This window comes from Euprymna scolopes, chromosome 26 (genome assembly GCF_053919585.1).
Source record: "Euprymna scolopes isolate OS-2025 chromosome 26, ASM5391958v1, whole genome shotgun sequence".
Lineage (NCBI taxonomy): Eukaryota > Metazoa > Mollusca > Cephalopoda > Sepiida > Sepiolidae > Euprymna > Euprymna scolopes.
In genome coordinates, this window is record NC_136507.1 from 80,503,856 (window position 1) to 80,523,045 (window position 19,190).

At 38.5% G+C, this 19,190-nt stretch overlaps 1 protein-coding gene across 1 annotated transcript in view; it reads right to left on the minus strand.

Moving 5' to 3' along the window:
• Positions 1-2,395: 2,395 nt before the first annotated feature.
• LOC145248217 (chitin synthase chs-2-like) overlaps positions 2,396-19,190 on the minus strand; it is an 81,291-nt gene continuing 64,496 nt past the window's right edge. The window contains exons 13-14 of the mRNA XM_080110083.1: positions 10,370-10,557; positions 2,396-4,482 (exon numbers count right to left, since the gene is read on the minus strand). Coding sequence (XP_079966209.1) covers positions 3,299-4,482; positions 10,370-10,557 — 1,372 coding nt within the window. The 3' untranslated portion in view covers positions 2,396-3,298. The remainder of the gene's footprint in view (positions 4,483-10,369; positions 10,558-19,190) is intronic.

A 19,190-nucleotide genomic window follows, 5' to 3' on the forward strand; every position in this document is an offset into this window, starting at 1 on the left:
AAAAACAAAAAAAGGTGGTATACGATATAGTATACCTATAATAAAAAATAAAAACAGAATACATTATGATAAAGTTTTTATGACGGAGTAAATTTTAAGACATTTTATTTTTACTAACTTTAGTGTGATAGGGCGGACGTATATTTATTTATATGTTATATATTGAGGTTCTAAGATTTCAGCGAGGGTTACAGAAAGACATGTTGGGATAACCTGGTGGCATAAAGAAAGAGACCCAGTGCAGGTTGCATGATTGAGGCAAGGGTTCGAAGGTTAGCTCCCAAGACAAAACGCGCTAGAAAATCGGGTGTCAAATGATATTGCATAGAAATTATAGCCACGTGTTCGGCATACCGTTTCTGAACAGTCGAACTTGGGAAGCGGGAGAGATAGCACACGTGTTACAAAGTAAGGGTGTGGGTAGGTTGATGCCCCCCCCCGTTAGGAAGAAAGGCAAAACCACTTGGTATCAAGTTGTTTATTTAAGAAACCTGAGAACTCAGTGTGTTAAAGGTTAACAAAAACTGTATTTACTAACTGTTTATTTGAGTTCGATCAGATCTTTGAGGCGAGCCATTGTGTTATTTTTGTAAATAATAATTTAGATTATGGACTGAGAATTGAATTTCTAAACAAAAAAGAAATATCCGCGTGATGTTCAGAGGGCGATATAATTGTTATATATATATATATATATATATATCAACAAGTCAGATGGACGAAGGGGTGAATACGCAGGCATTTCTTGGAGAAATGCGCAGAGAGGAACACAGTCAAAGCAGAGTTGGCTCTTGACTTGACACATTTCTTCAGATACCCAGAGACCGACACTCCACAAGGTTACAAGCTGATGCCTTTGACCATATTCTTAGCATAATAACACATCGCTTCCTTCAGGACTCTGAGAGAATTATAAACACTGTACTGTTTTTTTTAAATATATATTTGGTGCAGAATCGTTTTATCCTGTTTTTTTTCTTTTACTACACAAAAAAATCCACCGCTCTCTTTCGACGATGTTCGTCATTAAGAGGGTACACAACGAATTGGTTCAGGATATATAACTAGACGATCAACCGATAATTCGGTCACTTCCCCATACCAGTAACTTTAGATGGCCAAGAATTATCACCGGCAGTGGAAGGGTTCCGAGGTCGACGATCGTCTTCAACCGACTGGTGAAAGAGTGGGGGTGACACACGTTCTAAAAAAAAAAAAATGTGGAGATAAACTACACGAATGTCACCCCGATGTCGTCTGCATATCTCAATTCCTACATAGAAAAAAAAAGAAGAATCTAAGAAGTAATGAGAATTAGGTGTGTCTCCTCCCATAAACGCCCTTTTTCTAAATAAAACCTTTGAAAGCCAACAAATGTCGATTGTTTTCCATGCATAAGTGGATTCGTTTTCGATTAAACAGATCACAGGCCTAAAAGAACCGCGGTCCAAACATGGAAAAACTACGATAAAAAGAATGAAGACCAGTGACCGCGCATGTATGTAAAAACAAAAAACTTATTTGTCTTAATCGCTCACTGGCAAAACCCAACAGGTGCACAAGTACATATTTGTTGGAAATGACGTGTGAGTACACTGTCTTCGTGTAACTTTTGTTTACAAAAATGTTACGTATAAAATAAATACACATTGGGCTTTATTATAGAACAGCCTGGGCGCCCAGCATTTTCCGGGTGTTTGGAGGTGTGTGTTGAGGCAAAAGAAGTGGTAGTAGGCAGGCAGACTCGAACACGTACCGCGAAAGAGGAAAAGAACGTGAAAAAAAATGTGACGTCTTTGCTGTTGTGTCTCGCCAAACCGGAAGTGGCGAAGGTTTAAATTAAGACTAGTCAATCGAAAAGAGGAGATGGCTTTCGAAAATATCGGCGATATAGCGACCCCTCCTTGTAGAAAAGTGCCCAGTTGAGGGTGGAGGAATTATGTTTTTAGCAATTTTTTTGGTATTTGTCGTCCGAAGGGTCAAGCTTCAATACGATACCGATCTCGTGAAAATCCGTCGCCTCTGTCGAAAGTTTTAGACATACATACATACATACATACATACATATATACAAACAAACATTTAAACAGACAGGTGAGATTTATATTATAGATGGACGATGTTGGGTAAAGTATAAACTTTGGTGTGTGCGTATATTTTTAGATATAAGAGAATGTCTTTGCTAGGTATGTGTGTGTGTGTGTGTGTGTGTGTGTGTGTGTGTGTGTGTGTGAAATATGACCATTTTATGTTTTGAATCCCAATACTCTTGGGCAGCATCTTTTGCGTGTTAGAATTCAAAAGATACATAAACAGTCTAATAATAAATATTTTAATGGTTTCTGCTGCGCCTCGATATTCCGTATACGTCACCAAACAAGTTCAAACGCGTTCATATCGCAACTAAAAGTATTTTTTATTCGTCATTAAAAACGCAACAAAATAAACAAAAACAAAACAATAAAAACGACGCCCCCACCCACACACAGAGCAAAACGTGGAAATGTTTGTCGAAATCTTAATCCTTGCATGGTTTCTATTTACTTTCCTCCCCCACGAGGGCAGAGTTAGACACAAGGCCGGTTTTTACTGTGGGGAAAATCCAGATAGGAATAAAAATAAAAATTGCCTCGGTATAGAAGGATTTCTCCTCCACTGACCGAGGACAGAAAAGGTGAAGTGTAGTACCAGAATAGACACTACACTTTGTCCCTAGCCAAAAGATCATGGCTATGGCAAAAAAACAAAAAAAACAACAACAACAAAAAAACAACAAAAAAAAACAACAAAAAACAGCAACAAAAAAACAGCAACAAAAAAAAAACTGCGTAAAAGATTGCTCATCGGTATGAAATGTAATTTTGATGGAAATCTGATAAACAGGGGCATAGAATAAGCCTTATCCTCAAGTGGCTTTTGGTAGCGATACAATGGGATCTCCCTCCCCCTCAAAAAAAAAAAAAAACTATGTCTTTTCAATCCAATATTCATAAACATGACATACGATAAAGTATTTACGCACACAATGTAAAAACAATGAAGCAGTAATTAGTTTATCAAGATGGCGAAATACTAGAACATCCCTTAGCTTCAAATACCAAACAGAGATCCTCCGCACAAAAAGCACGTTTACTTTTATCTACAATTTTCAAAAGGCAATACTATTTACTAGTACCACCACCACCACTTTTAGTTTGAAATGTTTTATCAGTAATACTATTATAATTCTAATTTGTTAATGTTTACTGGTAAAGCCATGATATTATTTCTATATTCGCCACGATCTATTAAATGCGTCTTATACGTCACACCCGTTATCATTCGTACATGTCGACGTCTCTGATGTCTGATCATCTTGAAAGACAAACCGCGTTGTCCTTTGACCTACTTTATGATTGGCAACACAGGGCGTTTCTAGAGATTCCGCCGCCTTCGCCCTCTGCTGAACTCCAGGCAAAGCTGGTGTACTAGAGCAGTTCAGAGTCATCACCTGATTCACAATCCCAACGAATTTCGCCTGCGGCGATGGCCCTTTTTTTCTATCAAGCTTACATTGTTTTATAATTTTCCGAGTGGCCCTCTCCCAGCGTTGCCGGATAAACTCGCTGTTGCGGGCGATGATAGCCAAAGCAGGCAAGGAAACGGTGTGGAAACCCGCCATGTGCCGTTCTCGAAGCAACCGCTCAGACTCGCTTTTGTTGTATCGGCGAGCAGTAATATTTTCGAAGTTCACCTGGAAATGGCTTCTCAGACTGTCCGGTTGTCGGTGATGATTATCCAACCTGCTGGCCCAAGCAGGTTGCCTTATACGGGCAACGACATCGTTACAAGTTCTTGTCCTTCTACGTCGGGATATTTCATCGTTATTCTCATCACCGTCACCGATGACAAAAGTTTCTTCGTCGCAAGGAGAAGTGGTAAGAAAAGAGTCCGGGTTGACGACGTCTTTGTCGAGGCTTTGCATATCCTTCATCAGCTGCAGGTTCCCCAGTTGAGCTCTACGGCTTAGGGACATGCTGAAACTGAGATCTATCGACGCAACAATATGAAGAAAAGTCGAAACACGATGAATAAACATGGCGACTAGCTGGCAGACCAGAAGGATGCCAAAGACCACAACGAAAACAATGGACAACGGTCGAATTCGCGCTACGTGGACGCCGTTGACATTGCAAGGCATTTCGAAACTAAGCTTATTGTTAGAGACGCTGCTGTACTCGAGCGAAAGGATTAGAGCGATGAAGCAGGTGTTGGATAGAATATAGATGATAGCCAACCGATTGCGCAGTTTCTCAAGGCCGGCTTTGATCTGTGCCTGGTCGTCTCGTTTGGTCTGTAAAGGAAGCAGATACTTGCGAATAAAGTCCTTCCAGAATTTGCTTTCGTGTGTACAGATTTGGGCTAGATTGCCGTCGCCCAAGTCTTCATCGTTGTACCACAACGCCGGCCTGTCGCACTTGGCAGCATCAGACGATGGAACCACTTTATAGAAACGAGAAAGAAAAGGGGTTGTGTTAGACACAGATTCCAAAAAGTGGTCAAAAATCGAATATATAACAAATAAATGTTATCAAGGCAAGATAAGTTACTGTTCTTCCTAACTGCAAAAGATTTTTTAGTGTTTTTACTCATTTTGAAACGTGTAATCAGTTCGAAAATCACACAGTGTGTATCGGTATATTTGAAAAAGCAAACTGGCGGTGTGCTCGCCGTTGAGTACGGTAAGTTTGGGAAAATGAGTTCAAACTAAATAATTATACAAAATACTGTCAGAAACTCACTCATTATATGTTACCGTAACATAGAAATCCACCAAATATACGTCCGCCTAACAGTAAAAACAATTCGTACATCGGCACGACTAGAACCAATATATCTCGCCGGCTTACATGTCACCTGTCTTCCCCCAACAGCTCCAACACTTTAGCACATGAAGCTCCCCAAAACGAATTTAGAAACAATAATAATAATAATAATAATAATAAACACCGCAGTTTTAACAGTCTCACATTGTAACCTGTGCCGCCCAATCATGGAAGCCCTACTCATTCGCATAAACAAACCGACCTTCAATCCGGCTCAATGTGAGGTGGGGGGGGGGCACTCTTAAGTGCTTTTAACGATTTACATGAACTTTTTCAATAATTTCACTAAACGGATTTTTTAAAAATTTTTATTCGTCACTCGCCTGAAGACCACTCATGGAAGTCGAAAACGTTCGTGACTATAGCAAATTTCTTTTTACACTCGGACAGAACGCTCTAACGTTGGTCAACCAAATGCAAAGAAAGAAAAGAAAAAAAAACGAATCGCAAGGGAAACAAACAGGATTCATCCCTATTGTCCAATGAAACATGCATAAGAAAATTACACACACACATACGCTTAACTTTTTCATCCCAAATGCTACACAAGTATGCCCAATGTAGAAACTATGCATGAATAAAACTGAGCGTAACAGTTAAATGAAACCAATCATCGAATAAAAAAAAAACATAAAAATGAAAAAATTATTAATGAAAGCTCGTATTTCAAATGAATATGCAAATTAGTCAACCATTATAAAATCGCTCACATTATCCATGACCGAGTTAATATTAAGTTAGTTTTAATTTTTAATGGAAAAGAAGGCTTTTAATATCACGGTCATTGGGCCAAACTCAACTTTATGTGTATAGATACGCACACACATATATTGTCTTAGAATTGGGACGATTACACGGAACTTTTTGGAGCATTGAAATCGGTAAAATTTGATCTTCATTTCTCATTCCTAATATATATAAAGACGAAACGTTGATGAACACATAATACGGTTTGTTCCTTTTTATTTCTCTATTTTGTCGGAATACTATTTCCATATTTCTCATCACACACACATATATATATATATATATATATATATATCTAACTCAAATTAGCTTGCCCTGTCGAAACCGTCCTTTGGTTTTCAACTTCCGGTTTCAAAAATTTGTCTGCTTAAAAAGAAAATGATCATTTATTTCAATTAATACCAATATTATTTTTGTAGGTTACAAGCCCATAGACTTGACACTTTTCTAACGACTATATATATTTTACTGGCAGGGAGACCCGACGTTGCTCGAGATTGAATAATGATCAACGAATATTTCACACTCCTATATTTTTTATTGTTATCGAAATCCGTGAAATCGCACAGGAGGAAGCTTCACACGCTTTTATGCAGTAACTTAGTCTAAAATATGTTATTCTACATTGCACTCTAGAGAACCTATTGTTTCTTTTATAAAATTATTTTATATAAACTTCTTTTCAGTTATCGAAAAAAAATTAAATAATTTACGTGCGGGGTTTGAACCTATAGACCACGTCATGCAAAAAACAAACAAACAAAATAAAAACAAAAAACAAAACAAAAAGAACAAAAGAAAACACGTACATTTTCAAGCCTTATAAAATTCTTTGTAGTTAATGAAAAAAAAAATGAAGAAATTTGCGTGCGGAGTTTGAACCTACAAACCACCCCATACAAAGAAAAAACACTATCATCTTACCCACAGTAGAATTTTCATGGCCCGTTGTTCTATCAGTGCTACTAAGCGACATGGAAAAATGGCCTTACCGATGATCGATAAATTAAAATAACGGTTTCGATTATCGACTATCGGGAGTATTCCGAGACAAAAACTTTACTAAAATAACTCCCAGACACTAAAGTTCTGTAAACTTTACAGAAAATCTGTCCAGCCGTTCCGGAGTCTGTAAGGAACTCACAGAAAGTTGCATTTATATGACTGCAGAGATTATTCTTGTCACCAATATTTTTTTTTTCTATTTTAACTGTTATTCATTTGTAGATTGTTTGGAGAAATGGTTTTCTTCATTTTTTTTTTTTTTAACTGCCATTTTTTTTTTCTTTTCAAAATAGACTTTCCCCCTATTGATTTTCTCCCTCTTCTTAGGTTAAACATTTGTTTTACTAATTTAAAATTAGGAAATGGTCACACATCTAGCGAAGGGCAAGCGATAGAAATTTAGAATTTGATTAAAAAAAAAAAAAAAAAAATGTACGTTTTTAGCGTCCAAAATTTCCAAAACGATTATTTTTTTGTATTTTCATTACAAGGCATGTTCAGTTTCTTTTCTTTCTTTTTTTTTCGTTTAAATTATGCAAATACTTTTTTTTTTTATTATTCAATTTTCACCCCAAACAAGGCACAGTGCCACTTTGAAGCAGGGGGCTACTATCAGGGACTTAATTAGCGGGGTCATTTTGAAGGGAGATGAGTAACTATTTAAGTAATTTAATTTTAAACAATTCTAACATAAACAATGAGTCAATGAACGAACCGGAAGTTGGTGACATGAGTATAAACGCGATAATTAACATTAAATAATGGTAAAAAAATGGCTTTCAAACAAACGTAGAAACCAAAAATGTTTTTGGTATGTTAAAAATCTTGATCACGCAGTTTAACCAGTTTTGCTTACAAATAAACGTTGTTTTTACCTATTTAACGACAAATATATAACATAACTATAAACCAAGGCAATAATTACTTCATATAACTATATTCATTGTTTTTAGTAGTATTCCTGTAGCCTCCTGAGTTTTCTTTTTAGTCTTCACTTAAAATATTTTCTCTTATAGAGAGGGTAAGGCACTTGGTTTTAGTAGTACTCTTAGGGGCCTCTTAAAATTTAATCAGTGTTTGCAGCAGTGCTCTGAAGGCCTGAGTTTTATTTTTTTTTCACGCATCACATAAAAATGTCTTCAAGATAATATTATCTCCAAATCACCTTATTGGGAACATTTATTCTGTTTCCCTTCAAGGGCCAACGGGTAGTCTAGTATTTATATAAAATGATATTCTCTTTTTAGGCGATTCTGTGTGAAGATATCGAAAAAGAAACAATCATTTAAGAATTTAGAGTGGGGGTTTGCTGAGAATACAAATTTAGCGTAAAATTATCCCCTATTTCTGGGCCATTCCAACTTTTAGGACAGCTGGCCAAATTTTTTACCACTAACTATGTCCGACCGGCAAAGTCAAAACCAATCGTAATCTCTTTATATTCGTGTTATCACCGAAATTAGGTTTAGTATTAGAAAATGTACGCATTTTGTATGATTTCACAAGGTTAGTTGGTTGTTTTTGTTTTATGGCATATCAACCCTTTTCAGGTTATTTAATGCCGAATCTGGTTATTTTGAGGAACGATTTTTAATGGAGTATATATATTTTTTAAGTCAGATTCTATTTAATCCATAGTTGGGACCCTAACAGGTACTACCACTCCGGGTCAGAGTGGACCTGGGAGCAATGGCAATTAAAGGGCGGCTCCACACTCCCCAAGGCCCGCAAGGTGGCCTCACCATCGGATATAGTTTAAGGTCATATCCAGGACCGATTTCACAAGGATATCTATATATCTATAAAAGTGAATGTGTGTGTGTGTGTGTGTACATTTCCATACGAAACTGTGAATTTTCAGTCTACAGGCTCGAAATTTGACATACGGGGTATTGAAATTTGGTAAAAAAATTTTCATCGCTTTTCCGTCGAGAAATTTAGCTATCAAGGGGCCAAAGTTCAACAATTTGACCATTGAAAACGCTACCAAGCTCCTCCATCAATGTTGGGTCTAAGCACTTGAAATTTTAAATGTAAGTTACTTGGACATGGATCAAACTTTTGAGGGTCAAAATTGAAGTAAAAGTTTAAAAAATTTACCTCTGCGATCCATCAAATTACTTAGCCAATTTTGGGTCTAAACATTTGAAATTTTACACAAAGGATATTCAGATATGTAACAAGTTTTTTTAATCAGTTTTTGGGTCGAAAATTTCGCTGACAAGAGGTCAAAGTTGAAAAAGTTGACCTTTGCAGACTACCAAACTTCTCCGCCAATTTTGGATATAAACACTTGAAATTTTAGATGTAGGTTACCTAGACAGGAATCAAACATATATATATATATATATATATATATATATATATATATATATATATATATATATATATATATATATACATACACACACATAAAGTTATGAACAGTACAAGCAAAGCCGGGTTGTAAATAAAAACAGACGGAATTTGATGAACGACATGATCATCATTATTTTCTATTTATTTATTTTTTTATTATTAACGAATTAGTCCACCGAGCAAATTATTCCTCGTAATATGTAATATTCAATAGAGGATTGATTCTATAATAATTTATGCAGATTGCGTATGTATTAAAATATGTTTAAGCATATTGTACAACCAGACGACGCCGGGCGTCCAGCTAGTTACGTAAATAGAATTAAATAAAAATTGCATTCGTAGCGCCATGTGGTTCCTCGACGATCATATATCTAACCACTCCTGTCCTAGTTTTCTTCTCAATCTTCCTCCTGGACGTGTCGTTTCGTATTACATATGGTAAACAAAAACTCAAGCAACGCAGAATACAAAAAAACAAGCGAAGATATACACACTGTATATATGACTTGTTGGTAAGAAGCGCACATGTGTGTGTGTTGTTGGATCATCGCTGCTAGCGTCTACGTTGTTACAGTATATCACGTAATAAGATCATTTGTCTGTCGAAGTAACCTATCCGTTGCCTTGACTGGTGCCAGCCTGTCTCGCTCGTCTCTCTGTGCTTGACTCGCTCTGCTTCGTCTCCTAGAACAATCCCGATTCCTTGAGTCTACCTCACTTAATCTAAGCAATCTACACGTTTGCTGTATATCTTTTGACCGGAAATCCTAAATATCTGATCTTTATATCTCTGACCATAATTGACTTGCACATTTTAAAAAAAATAAAACAAACTTACAGTCTCTTCTCAACATGACTTCTTTTAATTATGAAATTTAAAAAAAGTCAATTTAAAACGAAACAAACAGCCATGTTTTTTTTTTTTAAACTTTTGGAGAGGAAATAGTTTTTAATGATTTTTAACTGATAAAAGGCGACTATAAAACGGAGGTAATTCATTTCTCATTAAATAAGGTTTGCGATTATGATTTTTTTGCGACACTGGACGCACAGACAAGTAAATTAATATTTAGATTAATGGGCAACGTATAATTGGCACAGTCTCTGAATTTTTTTATATTTCAATTGTTTATTAAATGTAAAATCTGTCCTATGAAGTCGAGGTCGATCCTAAAGGGATATTTTGAATAAATCCTGAAAAATATTTTAAGTTAATCATAGGGTTATTTTTTATAAATTCTGTTGGATGCATGCACGAATATCTGGTTGGGCAGAAACAAGGTCAAACATTTTCATTTTGGACTTCGCTAGCTACACATTTCCCTGTAAATAATCCGATAATCCTTATACCATTTTGAAGAAAAAAAAAGATAACCAGTGCGTCGTCTTACCGTTGTTTTCATTAAATCTCAGAAAGACAGGAGTACGCGGAACGGAACACACTGACGTGCGTTCATTGCGTTGTTGACGAAGAAGTTTGGAAATCTTGTGATCCATTTCTTGCATCCGTTGTAACATTTGTTCATTATGATTTTTGGATGATGTTTTGTGAATCACTTTGCGCACACTATCCACCACCCTGGAATAGACACAAAAAAATATGCATATTTTTTTTTTATAACATTTTTATAATAATAATTATAATAATAAAATAAATAAAAATAATGTAAATAAAAAAATATAAATAATAATAATAATTGGTTATTTAATATCGAATTCAGTTATTTGAGAAAAAAAATCGTTTACATTACTCAAGATAATTTAATCATAGCGTTTGCTTAAACAAGTGCTTTATTGGTAATGTATAGAACAGAAAATAGAGTACAATTTAATCTGTATAGGTTAGTCGTTTTACGACACATTAATCATTTGTGGAATACAGAATACGAGTGACATACAGCGACAGAGAGAGAGAGAGAGAGAGAGAGAAAAACCAGACCGACGGACGGCCAGTCACAAAACCGACCGACCGACAGACAGACGGAAGCCAAAAATATGACGACAGTACAATCTAAAAATAAGCTTAAACCAGGCTTAGGGTCAAGCAAATCCAACTTGCCTCCTTCCGTGAGGCTTGCATTCACAAATATTCGTGGGCTTAGAATTAATTTAGCTAATGTTGAAGCATTTCTCCTAACAAATACCCCGGATATCTTAGCCCTAAGTGAGACTAACCTACACTCCTCCATCCCCTCTAACTACTTTAACATGCCTGGATATCTCCCACTCTGCTGTAAGTCCTCTGACAGACACATGCACGGACTTGGAGTTTACATTCGTAATACCCTTCCCTTGACTAGAGAAACAAACCTAGAAACAGATGATCAGGTCTTTATGTGCTTTAGACTAATCATGCAACATAACATTAGCTACTTTTATTTTCTCTACCGCTCTCCCACGACCCAGGACTGCACCATAATAAATAAAGTCTCTGACAGCATAGACACAACACTCTCCCTTGTACATGCATTTGGTGACTTTAATGTCCACCACAAAAACTGGCTTGGATTCTCTACTTACACAGATGAAGGGGGCAGCTCAACACATAGCTTCACTATATCTCACTCCCTATCACAAATGGTTACGTTTCCAACCAGTTTCCCTGACCAGCAACAACAACATGCATCACTTCTAGATCTGTTTCTGACTACAGTTCCCGATGATTGTATAACGAATGCCGACAGCCCACTTGGGAACGCTGATCATGCAGTGATAATGGGTGAAATTGCCCTAAACTCTAGAGCCAAAACTGAAAACCCAGTGCTCAAAACAACGAGATATTATAAAAAGGCTGACTGGGAAGCCATCAGAGATCTTACCAGAGATGCCCCATGGGAAAATATTTTTTCTCTTCCTGCTGAACATTGTGCAAACGAGACCACTGAATGGTTCAAAATTACAATCGAAGCACATGTTCCCATGCGGAAATTTTATAGCAAGCCCCACTCTCCCCAATGGTTTACTTCGACTTGCGCAACTGCGATTGCTCAAAGGCAGCATGCATACCGCAAATTTAACCGACATAAGTCCAGTTCAAACAGACAGAAATATATAGAAGCTAGAAATAACGTTAAGAAAGAAATAGCGACTGTTAAGAGAGAATTTACGGAAACCACTAAAAAATGCATCGAAGCACAAAAACTAGGAACTCGTGACTTCTGAAAAATCTACAACAGTGTAGTAAATAATGGGCAATCAACAATTCCCCCACTAACCAACAATCACGAGGTTGTTTGCTCAGCAACCGAGAAGGCTAACGTGCTTGCCAGTCGGTTTGCCTCAAACTCCACACTGGACCCTCTCAACCACCCCTACCTGACTTTCGTATGCGGACAGACGCCACGCTAGACGATCTGAAAATCACCCCTGCTCAGGTGCGTGCTATCATAAAAAACCTTGACACTTCAAAAGCATGTGGACCCGATCTCATCCCAGCTGTCCTATTAAAATAGTGCTCAGCCGAAGTAACTCCAGTTCTCTCCAAACTCTACAACAAATGCCTCAATGAATCTTGCTTTCCGGGCTGTTGGAAAGCTGCTTCTATGGTACCAGTATTCAAGAATTCTGACGAAAGAACTGACCCATTAAATTATCGCCCTATTAGCCTCCTCCCACTTTTTCCAAAATATTTGAGACCTTAATTAACAATGCTCTAGTCCATCACCTTACAGATGCTAAACTTCTGACTGACAAACAATATGGATTTAGACAAGCCCGTTCCACAGCAGACGTCCTAACTGTAATCTCTGAACGTATATACCATTCACTGGACAAAGCGGGAGAAGGCAGAGCGGTAGCTCTAGATATATCTAAGGCTTTTGACAGGATATGACATGAGGGTCTCCTCAGAAAAATTAGATCATACGGTATCACTGATAGAATACTTAACATAATTAAATCCTTATTAGATAAGAGAAAAATCCAGGTTGTCCTCGACGGTCGTACATCTAAACAATATGATATAAATGCGAGAGTGCCCCAAGGGTCTATCCTTCGACCTTTGTTCCTAATATTCATAAATTACCTCCCCGACAAAACTGCCTCTGAGATGGGTATATATGCTGATGACACCACACTCTATAACAGGCACGACAGGAAAACAAATGAACACATATCTAAAGAAATGGCAAAAACAGTAGAGGATGACCTCCAATCTGTAGTGGAATGGGGACAAAAATGGATGGTAACGTTCAATGCCACCAAGACAAAACTGGTTTCATTCAATAATTACAGGAAACCTTCTCTACCACCTATAGCAATGGTCAAAGACTCTTTATCTGAGAGTATATCTTTCAAACTCCTTGGCCTAACGTTCACAGGAAACATGAGTTGGAACAATTACATTGAAAGCATTGTCAGGGCCGCTGCAAAGAAGGTAGGCTCTCTCTACCGTGCTAGAAAACTACTAACACCCGAAAGTATCCTGTACCTCTATAAGGCCACCATTCGCCCATGTATGGAGTATTGCTGCCATATTTGGGCTGGTGCATCTGCTACTAGTCTCTCGCTCCTTGACAAGGTTCAAAAGAGAGTCGCAAATCTGATAAGCCCTGAACTGGCATCTAAGCTTCAGCCTCTGTCCCATCAACGAAATGTTGCATCCCTCTGCCTGTTCTACAAGTATTTTAATGGTGAATGCTCTGACGAACTGCAAGCACTTATGTCCCCACGACGTGAACACCCTCGACAAACCCGACAGGCTGCTAAATCCCACTCCCACACTGTAGAGATCCCTAGATGGAAAAGATCTTTCTACTCCAGTAGTTTCTTCCCCAGAACCGGTAGACTTTGGAATTCCATTCCAGGTCCCTGCTTCCCCAACTGTACTGACGTGCAGAAGTTCAAGTGTAACGTGAACCGACATCTTGCTGCCCAAATCCCTACATAGTACCCCAGTAGTTGTCGCCCTGATAGTAGCCCCCTACACCAAAGTGGCAATGTGCCTTGTTTGGGGTGAAAATGTATTAAAAAAAAAAACCTACAAGACCGACAGACAGACAGACAGACGGACGGACGGACGGACGGAAGCCAACTACAAGACCGACAGACAGACGGACGGACGGAAGCCAACTACAAGACCGACAGACAGACGGACGGACGGAAGCCAACTACAAGACCGACAGACAGACGGACGGACGGAAGCCAACTACAAGACCAACAGACAGACGGACGGACGGAAGCCAACTACAAGACAGACGGACGGACGGAAGCCAACTACAAGACAGACGGACGGACGGAAGCCAACTACAAGACAGACGGACGGACGGAAGCCAACTACAAGACAGACGGACGGACGGAAGCCAACTACAAGACAGACGGACGGACGGAAGCCAACTACAAGACAGACGGACGGACGGAAGCCAACTACAAGACAGACGGACGGACGGAAGCCAACTACAAGACAGACGGACGGACGGAAGCCAACTACAAGACAGACGGACGGACGGAAGCCAACTACAAGACAGACGGACGGACGGAAGCCAACTACAAGACAGACGGACGGACGGAAGCCAACTACAAGACAGACGGACGGACGGAAGCCAACTACAAGACAGACGGACGGACGGAAGCCAACTACAAGACAGACGGACGGACGGAAGCCAACTACAAGACAGACAGACGGACGGAAGCCAACTACAAGACCGACAGACGGACGGAAGCCAACTACAAGACCGACAGACGGACGGAAGCCAACTACAAGACCGACAGACAGACGAAGCCAACTACAAGACCGACAGACAGACGAAGCCAACTACAAGACCGACAGACAGACGAAGCCAACTACAAGACCGACAGACAGACGAAGCCAACTACAAGACCGACAGACAGACGAAGCCAACTACAAGACCGACAGACAGACGAAGCCAACTACAAGACCGACAGACAGACGAAGCCAACTACAAGACCGACAGACAGACGAAGCCAACTACAAGACCGACAGACAGACGAAGCCAACTACAAGACCGACAGACAGACGGACGGACGGACGGAAGCCAACTACAAGACCGACAGACAGACAGACAGACGGACGGACGGAAGCCAACTACAAGACCGACAGACAGACAGACGGACGGACGGAAGCCAACTACAAGACCGACAGACAGACGGACGGACGGAAGCCAACTGCAAGACCGACAGACAGACGGGTGCCAAACCAATAGAGATATAGAGACCGGGAATATTTAGAGACTAAACACGATAGAGAAAGTATTTGTTTGGTTTCGAAAATAAGTAGAGACTAAAAGTTTAGAATTAACTGCAAAAATAAGTTTTGGGGTCTTTCTAATGAAAGCTTCTCGTCCGGATATAGTTCAATGCCCGCCATAAGGCGTTTAGGTCTTTCATACAATCTTTTTTGACATGTGATTTTATTGAAATTAACATCAATAGCATTACGTAAGAGATTATTTATGCAAATCCACTATTCTATGAAAATCGATTTCCTATCAGGATTAGATGATTGGTGCATTCAGTACATTGATCTGTACTTTATATTTACTTCGCGCCGATTCTATTCAATTGCAACCCGGTCTGCTTCCTCAACACTATATAGTTATTCATATTTAAATAAGATTTTGCCAATAATATTGCGTGTCTCTGCCGGTACATTTGTGAATTGATAGGATCAAAGGCAGAATTATTAAACAATACCATCTTGTCGTACGCAGTACTGGCAACAACACGCACGAACAAGTAGAGCAGAATAATCTACGCAGTATCATGTGTAATCTCGTTCGATACGGTAGCATGAACATTATTTCTGAAAAAAAAAAAAAAAAAACCTTTCTGTTTACTTAATAAAAAATCTATTTTATCGGCAAATTGATTAAGTTTTTTTTTATGCGATTTGTAATCAAATGTAAAATACTGGTACTTCTACGCTAGTCTCTCCCTCTCTCTGGCGCCAGTTTGTCCCGCTAGTCTCTCTCTCTCTCTCTGGCGCCAGTTTGTCCCGCTAGTCTCTCTGGCGCCAGTTTGTCTCGCTAGTGTCTTTCTCTCTGGTGCTAGTCTGTCCCCGTAGTCTCAATCGTAATGTATATTCTGCAAAGGGTTTATGTGTCAAAACATCCAATCTATACAGATTAAATTCAACTCTATTTCGTAGTCTATACATTACCAATAAATCACGTGTTTAAGCAACGCCATGAATAAATGCCCGAGAGTAGAGAGGAGTCCATATCAACCAAAAGGTTTCCAATTGAAATTTACATAACATACCGAAAATGACCGAAGTAGATATTTTTGTATTTGAAAGTATAAAAAACTAACTATACAAAATGATTACGAACAGGTAAAACAATTTTTAGTGCTTAAACTTCTCCCACCCAAATGAACTAAAAAAACTTTAACTGACTTGAGAAAAAAAAAAAAAAATTAAACATTTCTTAATCAGCCTTAACCTTAAATAATTGAAGAATATGAAAAAAGCTGTTTACTGTCACGGCCTCCCAATTGATTGTTTAGCGACCTATTCCGTAAATCATAATCGGAGCCATTTGGATCGATTTGGAGCCCGTTTTTCAGGATATTTATGAAATGCTGAGAACCATTTTCCGGGCACCTGCCATGACATTCACAGTGGACGGTTTAGCTGCTTCCTTTGAAAGACCAAGTTTCTCGCGAATATTAAATTCTCAAGCAGTACTCTTTTCTCATGGCGATGACTATACGAAGCAATTCTCGCCCGCGTCCGCCAAGCTTTAGCTTTAAAATAGGATTTTTATTGCTGCATGTGTGATACTTTTTCTTTCTCCCCCACTCCCCAACTACAAGAGTATGACAAGAGGAAATAACCATTAGTGAACAAGTGAAGCATGCATGGTCCCCCGTGAGTGCACAGTGAACGAAGCATAAAAAAATGATGAAGTTCAGCATTTGTCCCCGCCTCCCATTTAGCCCCAAAAGTTCCCAGGTGACGTTAAATCCTGGTGAAAATGAACAAACGGCGCAGTTTTAGGCCTTAGCATATGCAAATTTGAGTTCTGCACCATGCAAAAAAAAAAAAAAAGAAATGACTAAGTCCATCATTTGCCCCCCCCCCACCATTTAGGCCCAAAATTCCCCAAGGCCTTAACATATTTAAATTTGAGTTCAGCACCATACAAAACTGCTAAATAGATATACACAGAAAATTTTGGACAAATATGGTAAAATAGTCCCAAAAATGGAAATGTTTTTATTAGCCCTAAAAGAGCCCCTATGACACACCCAAGAGTTATCGCGAAGTATAGACAAACAAAATTATATAGAAATCAGTTAGTTACAAGTTTTCAGAAAGTTTTATAAAAATCCAAGGCATGGTTTTTTTTTTTTTTTTTTTTTTTTTTTTTAATAAGCACAAAAGTGTCAATTTTAGCCATTTCAACCAGAAAGGCACCCCTGGGGGGGGGGCAGCCGGAGTTTTCCAGAGAAAATCCGTTCTGTTACTTTTGTACTCTTATCATGTTTAATGTTTGTACAAAATTTCAAAAAATACCAAGGCGTAGATATTGTGAAAAGTGCGGAAAGACGAACGGACAAGGGTGAATTTACAGGTCAACCCTCCGACTGTCGGGTGATAAAAAAAGATATAGAAAATGGGGTTAGTGGAACGACAATAGACAGGAAATCGTTTATCAAATAACACAAAAGGACACAGATATAAGATTGTTGGTTAAGTTGTGGCGGTGACAACGAAATAAGCGAACAAATTGATGTACACATATTTAGAGTTGGTTTGCAGGCATTTTGGGAATGGCTATGGATTTTGTGACGCTTATCTACAGTTACAAGTTGAGGACAGTGTCCAGTTTGGGAGAGTTGGCGGCTTGAGAGTCCTCAGAGAGAGGTCAAAGAGTTCCTGTTAAAGAGAACCTGTGGCTCGGAGCAAATGAAGATCAATTAACTGACGAACATAGCTTCGAGAATAAATGTAGATTTTAGCATGTAGACGGTCGATAGTGTCACACACACACACACACACACACACACACACACACACACACACACACACACACACACACACACACACACACAGAATGTGTCCGAGTTTAAATTGCATTTTCTTTTTTATACTTGTAAACTCGTGCACGCCCTATTGACAGACGCCAATGTGCGAGAGGCAATGATATGGTCAGAACGAGAAGAGAAGATGAAAGCAAAGAAATCCACGGAAACAACTTTGGAGTCGGTGATGTTGTCGAGCGGCAGCACGTGATATTACGCATGCGTAGATTGAATTAAAGCCTCTTATTTGTAAAACGTCCCAGTTACATGCGTCCATGTTATTTAATGCGAAAGAAAGCGCAATAACCATTGTAAACGATCCATTGTATACAGAGAATTGAACAAAAATTGCCTTGTAATGCACAATCCTCGCAAGTACGTGATAAAACCAAGAGTAAAAAAAAAAGAAAAAAAAACCTTGTTCCAACATTCTTAGAATCTAAATGTTTACTAGAAAAAGTTTTAACACAGTATATCCAGAGTTCCGTCCTTGCAAAAAAAAAAAAAAAAAAAAAAATTAAAGGCCTTGTTTTTTATCGGTCACGGTGCGAATTGAATCTTCATATTTTATTTTCCGTAAAAATAAGAAAAGTAGATTCATACATGCTAGTGATGGGACGATTCCAATATTTTACCCGATTCTGATACAGTTACCAATTCTGTACTAAATTTCCGATTGCGATACAATTACCGATTCCGATTCTTTATAAATCTCAAAATATTTAACTATATAGTTGTATTTTTCTCCGATTACCGTAAAAACACGCATGTTAAATGCGCAAATATTTTCCTAAACGTAAAAATATACTTTTGGGGGGAGGATTTATCGCTGTTTGCTTAACTGGTATTTTAAAATCAATGAATATTTTTTTATTTTTTTTTATTACTAGCAATGGAAGATTTTGATTTTTGAACAAAATCAAATAAAAAAGAATCGCTTTGGCATCAGAAAATCGGTACAAATTTTTCCGATTCCGATATCGATTAATTGTCCGAACACTAATACATGCTTAGTACCAGATTGGAAATTGATGGGCACCCCCTTTCGTTGGAGTTGTCCGGAGGAGTCTGGTTTACACCTACGCTTAGACATGATTACACACTATCGTTTGGCTCTTCATTGTCTAGATAAAAATAGCTTCTAGGTGCAGAAATGGGGTCGCCAAACTGCTAGCTCTTAACATTGCAATTTATCTGTACAACTTGTATAATTATGATACATATGCA